We start from the raw sequence: 6,580 nt of genomic DNA, 5'->3' as shown, positions 1-6,580 counted from the left end.
AGAGAGAGAGAGAGAGAGAGAGAGAGAGAGAGAGAGAGAGAGAGAGAGAGAGAGAGACTAATGCTAGTTCCTAGGAAGCCAAGAAATGTGGTGTTTGGGAGACATATTGCTGCCCCCAGTCAAAATCAAATTAACATTTAGCTATTAAGGAGTAGACTAGGGACAGCATTTGGCAAGCAGAGGTCAGAGACTGCAATCTGGAAAAACTAAATGTTTTCTAAACATTCTGTTTACCTCCCTTGACATCTTTAACACAGAAGCATCGCACCCTTGTCTAAGGCTGTGTTCTGCCAGCAGCAGACCCTGAGATAAGTCTATGAGCACCATCATGTACTGAATCCAGGAAGTGATTCCCAGAAGCATGGGGAGGTTTGGTCAAATGAAGTCGATGATTTGCTCTAGGCAACCAGGGTTCAACCCCTGGGGAGCTCTGGAAGATATTGGGGAACAGTCCTCAGAGTGGACCCCCAACCCACACCACAGGCATTTACTCCTGGGGGTATTCACTCATCAACAGGTCTCACCTAACTTTCCTTTGGCTGGAGGAGCAAGCAGCCAAAAGTGCTTGGCGCTGGAAAGGGCTGTGTGCAAAGAAATAGCCAACGCTCAGAATTCGCTGTCTGCAGGGGTCCTCAAACCAATTTACATGGCTACCAACAGAGCTGGCCCCATACACATACTACATATAGACACATGTGTATGTGCATGCACACACATATACATGTTTAAAAATAGGAAATGCTACAGGAATTGTGAGTAGAGCCAGCCCTTTCTGCTGTAACACATGAACATCAAACGCCCCTCTCTCCTGTCTCCCTAACAGACACCGTCAACTAAATACTCCTTTCCTAAGAGGGATCTCGGGTAAGGCAGTTAGTTTAACCAGCTTAGTTAATGGGCCAATTTCTGTCAAGAGTTGGACAGTTTGAAACACATGAAGCCTTCCATGGCGAATCTCCTGCAGACTCCTTGAAACACACACAACTCGACATGCAACTCAGCACACTCAGCAGTAGACAGTAACTTGCTAATTTCAAATCGGGTCTCCTCAAGATTGTGGGAGAGGTGAGGCTGTGTCTCCCATGTGGGAAGCTTGTCCTCACTCAGTGGGATGCTCGCGAGCATCCTAGAGATACCTATCAGATTAGAAAAATCATCCACATAAGGACCATGCAGATCTCAGAGGAACTTCGGATCATGGCCCCTCACTATCTCTTGGGAACTTGCCGACACGAAACCGTGTGCATGTGGGACTCTATTCTTTCCAAATTAGGTCCCTAGAGAGAGCGCAGCCAGGGAAGGACATGGGCATTCCAAGTCCTTTCAGGAAAGGGAATGGCTCAAACTTATTCCTACTAATCAGCAGGTGTTCATTCCATCGCTACCAAATGTCAGAGAGAACAGAAGACACAATCGCTGCCTTTAAGAGCTTAGTTCTAAGCAGTTGAACCTATTTAGTGCTCCAGTCGCTAACAACCTGATACTAAATGATGGGGCACTTAGACCTGTGTTGTACTTACACTGTTCACTGCGGCTTCTAGTTTAGAGGCGCTTGCTACGGACTCTCGCAATCCTAGCCTTCCCTTCCTGGTTGGCCTCTTGCATGGGTTCAGCGCAGTTCCCCTCCTATACTTACAGGTCATTCTCTACGAGGAGGAAATGGGGAACCATAAAAAGAACACCGGGGAGAAGCTCCATCTGGCGCAAGAGCAGCTCGCCTTGGCGGGGGACAAGATTATCTCCCTAGAACGGAGCCTAAACCTCTACAGGGACAAGTACCAGACCTCCCTGAGCAACATCGAGCTGCTGGAATGTCAAGTGAAGATGCTGGAGGGAGAACTCAGCGGAATCATCGGCCAGGTAGGGACCACACGCCTTAGCCGGCAGCTGCAGCCCATCCAGACACATTTCCCTTTAATCCCAGCAATTGGGAGGCAGAGGAGACCTCTCTGTGAGTTTGAAGACAGCCTGGTCTACAGAGCAAGTTCCAGGACAGTCAGGACTACATAGAGAGGCTCTGTCTCAAAAAGAGATGGGGGTGGTTAACTACCGTGAGTTCTGTCTCATTGGACTGAGTTGCCTCTCAGAGCGTCTTTGTTCCTCGCGTTAAAGAAAGTTTTCCTAAATGACCTAGATGCCCCTCAACCGAGAAATGGATAAAGAAAATGTGGTACATTTACACAATGGAGTATTACTCAGCTGTTAAAAGCAAAGACACTAGGAAATTTGAAGGCAAATGGATGGAACTAGAAAAAAAAATCATCTTGAATGAGGTAACCCAGACCAAGAAAGACAAACATGGTATGTGCTCACTCACTAGTGGGGATTAGCTGTAAAATAAAGGATGGTCATGCTGTAATCCACAGATCCAGAGAGACTAGGTAACAAGGAAGGTTCGTGGGGAGACACCCAGACCTCCCTGGGAAGGGGGAACAGAGAGATTTTGTGAATGACTGAAGCGGGTAGGACAGAGTGGGGAATGTGCTAAGGGGGACTGCTGGGGGCATTTCTGGGTTGGGTGGAAGCCTGGTGCAGGGAAATCTCCCAGAAGTTTATGGGCCATACCCCAGTTTAGACTCCTAACAATAGTGGATAAGTAGCCTGCACTGGTAGCCTCCTGTGACCAGATTGGTGCCTGGCCCAACTGTCATCAGAGAGGCAGATGCAGAGACCCACAGCCAAACAGGCAGAGTTGGGAAATCTTGCAGAGGAGGAGGAGAAAAGAGTGTAGGAGCCAGAGGGGTCAAGAACTTCACAGGAAGGCTCGTATAACTAACCTGGCCTCATGGGGGCTCACAGAGACTGAGCAGGCAACCAGGGAGCCTGCATGGGACTGACCTAGGCACTCTGCATGTGTGTTACAGTTGTGTAGCTTGGTCCTCTTATGGGACGCCTGACAGTGGGAAGAGGGACTGTCGCCAACTCTTTTACTGACTTTTGGGACCCTACTCCTCATACTGGGTTGCCTTGGCCAGCCTTAATACACAGGGAGGTGCTTAGTCTTACTGCAACTTGTTACACCACGTTTTGTTGATATTCATGGGAGACCTGTCCCTTCCTGGATGGAGACAGAAGAGGAAGGGATTGGGGGATTAGAGTGTGTGGGGGGGGGGCTGGATTGGAGAGGAGAATGTGGAGGGAAGCTGTGGCTGGGATGTAAAATAAATAGATGAATAAAAAAATTAAAAATCAAAAATTGAAAAAAAAGTGTTCCTAGATCTCATCCTTAAACACAAGGTTGTTCTCAGTTTCTCATTAATAACTTTTTCTCAAGTTGAAGATATAACTGTTTATATCCTTGCCAGACTTAACTTGATGGCACATGCTTATAATCCCAATACTTGAGAGGCTGAGGCAGAGGGATTGCAAATTCAAGGTCACCAGGGATACAGGGAAAATTCAAATCAGCATGGGCTGGACCTGTCCCTTAATGAAATAGGTAATATTTTCTCATATTAATAAATTTCCATATATTAATAATCCTTGTGTTCCTGAAATAAACTCCACTTGATTATAATGCCACTTTTAAAACTGTTTTATTATTAAATTTAAAGAAGCAAGGTTAATTTGACGGTTTAAATTTCTGTCTGTCTATCTATCTATCTTTATTTTTTCCTGGGAGTCACCCAGGACTTCGCACATACTAGGCAAGAGCCCTACCCCTGGCTAGACCCCAGCCCCCGTGTTTTCATCTCATACTGACATCTGACTTATGCATCCTAAGATGAGGGAGGGAAACTCTCCAGGTTTTTTGAAAGCTTTGGAGCACTTCGTATCACATAGGGAAATATCTTTTCTCTGAGATGACAAATGGCTCCAATGTTTGCACATCCTTGCCGAGCCACGCACCTCACCTGGTCCCCATCCTCATACTTCCCTTTGTGATCCAATAATTTCTTCTTAATGCATTCAAAAACGGTCATCAGTGGCAAGCTTTCTCAATATTTTCATGTCTATCCAAGGATCTTTTGGACATAATCGTGAATGCTAGTCAGCTGGATGTACAAACTAACAAATCGTCTTCCCCGGGGTCTCTGAAGGCCTTGCTGTGTTGCTTTGTACTGCTCAGTACCAAAGTCTGTGATCTCAATCTCTGTCTTATGTCTCATAGGTCATAGGTCATCTCTTTTCCATGACTCAGGGTGGCAGGGACAGGCTGAAGATGTTTTAGTTTAGTCTTTATCACACCTTTCAATGCTTAATGTACTCTTCATCTGGAGAGCTATATTCAGGGGGTTATTCTTTTATGACTTTTAAATCAATTTCCATTTTTATCCTATAGAATTAAGATGATATTAGAACCTGTAGGTTTTTTTTTTTTTTTTTTTTTGGTTTTTCGAGACAGGGTTTCTCTGTGGTTTTGGAGCCTGTCCTGGAAACTAGCTCTGTAGACCAGGCTGGTCTCGAACTCACAGAGATCCGCCTGTCTCTGCCTCCCAAGTGCTGGGATTAAAGGCGTGCACCACCATCGCCCGGCTGTAGGTATTTTCTTGTTGTGTCCTTTTTCTATTATGTTTCCCAATCTTTTGCCTCCTGTGTGCTAAATTATTTACATAAGCATCATCTGTGACCAATTCTGGGTTGCTGACTGATCTTTCTCCAGCAACTTTCACGCTCAATGAACGTGAACTATTTCTAAAATTAGCTTGCTTCAGGAGTTAGGGATTAGGGAGAACAGTCTATTGGGGCCGAGATCCACCATCCACACTAGAACTCTGAGCTAGTTTAACTATGTGCCTCAGTTCCCTGTGACGAGTCTTTGTCTGTCCATCCAGCCCCCAATAATGACACGGAGACTTCTAATTAATTATGAAAGCTCAGCCTAGAGCTCAGGCTTGTTTTTAACTAGCTCTTATAACTTAAATTAACCCATTTATATTAATCTATGCTATGCCATATGTCTCATGGCTGTTACCTCTCCTCCTGCATATCCTGCTTTCTCTGCATCTCCTGGCATCTCCACCTTTCTTCTTCCCAGAGTCCTCTCTGCCCCTGGAAGTCCCACCTATACCTCCTGCCTAGCTATTGGCCAGTCAGCTCTTTATTACACCAATCACAGCAATATATTCGCACAGGGTACAAATACCCCACAACAGTGCCCCCCATTACTACTGCAGACATTACAACTACAGATGGATAGCAAACTTCATACAACTTCAGCTGTCTACGGAAAACTTTTAGACTAGTGGCACTGAGGAGGTGGCTCTGTCAGGAAAGCCCTTGGACTTGAGTTTGATCCCCAGAACCCACGTAAAAACGCTGAGTGTGGTGGTGCATGCTTGCAATCTGAGCATGGGGAACTGGAGAGAGGAAGATCCCTGGGGCTCACTGGCCAGCCAGTCTAGCCTAATTGGTGAGTTCCAGGCCAATGAGACACCCTGTCTCAAAGGAGGGGGAAAGTGTCCCTAAAGACGACTCATGGGTTTTCCCCTGGCGTCCAAATACACCGGCATGCACGTTCACATACACTAAAAACATCTTGGCAAAACATATTTCAGTTTGGGCCGTGAACTACAGTACCAATACTAGAAATTTAATCTACACACTTGCCAAAACAGGCACTCAAAGACTGATGTGCAAAACTATTCAATTCAGCTTCTATTTTAGGAAAAAAAAAGAAACATAAATATCCTATAGGCCCATCAACAAGAGACTGAATAAATGCATTTTAAAACAATAAGAAAGGACAAGGTAGAAGAGAAGAACTTATACCATGAGTAAATCTCTAAGACATCTTAGGTTTCAAAATCCATTTTAGTCCAACATAACTCATTATCCTATAGATTTGTTTATAACAAAAGTGTAGAAATAATGTCTTAGAAGTGTGTGCACTGTTCGTCCTCTCTATAAAGAGAGGGCACAGGACTACAGGTAGTAGTCAAAGAAAAATATACTTGCCTACAATGTCACATGCTTTTTTAAAGAGACGACAGACACAAATACTTCTGTAATTTGAAATAAATTTTGAGAACAAGACAGACTAGGAGGAGAGGACTCAGGAAAGGTTTATCCTACAAGCACGATGAGAAGGGTTTGAGTCCCAGGAGCCACATAAAAATGTCAAGCTTGGCTGGGTGGCAGTGGTGCACGCCTTTAATCCCAGCACTCAGGAGACAGGGGCAGGTGGATCTCTGTGAGTTTGAGACCACAGTCTACAAGAGCTAGTTCCAGGACAGGCTCCAAAGCTACAGAGAAACCCTGTCTCAAAAAACAAAACAAAACAAAAAATGTCAAGCTTGAAGGCACTCTTGGAAACCCCCGCATCGAGGAAATAAAGACAAAAAGAATCCCTGGGGCTTGCTGGTCAACCAGTCTGGCCAGATCCGTGAGCTCCAGGTTCAATAGGAAAGTCTGTCTCCAAAAATAAACCAGAGAATGATTGAGGGTGAAAGCATAAGTCACAAACAATGCCACACCAGTTTGGAATTATGATTAATAGGGTGGTATTTATTTAAAGGGGAAAAAACTTACAGATCACCGTCAGCCCTCTGCGCAACCAGAGAGTCTAGTCGCCAGCGGAGCAGAAAGTGAAGAGAGAGAGGAGAGGGAAGTGGCCGCTTTTTTAAAGGGAGAGAGACCA

General features: G+C 45.2%; 1 protein-coding gene across 1 annotated transcript in view; it reads left to right on the top strand.

Annotated features, from left to right (window-relative positions):
* Pmfbp1 (polyamine modulated factor 1 binding protein 1) overlaps positions 1-6,580 on the top strand; it is a 174,035-nt gene that overhangs the window by 140,659 nt on the left and 26,796 nt on the right. The window contains exon 8 of the mRNA XM_005345702.3: positions 1,639-1,860. Within this exon, the coding sequence (XP_005345759.1) occupies positions 1,639-1,860 (222 nt within the window). The remainder of the gene's footprint in view (positions 1-1,638; positions 1,861-6,580) is intronic.

This window comes from Microtus ochrogaster, chromosome 4 (assembly GCF_000317375.1).
Source record: "Microtus ochrogaster isolate Prairie Vole_2 chromosome 4, MicOch1.0, whole genome shotgun sequence".
In the NCBI taxonomy this organism is placed as follows: Eukaryota; Metazoa; Chordata; class Mammalia; order Rodentia; family Cricetidae; genus Microtus; species Microtus ochrogaster.
The sequence above is the reverse complement of the archived record's forward strand: the minus strand, read 5'-3'. Positions and strand labels throughout refer to the sequence as shown.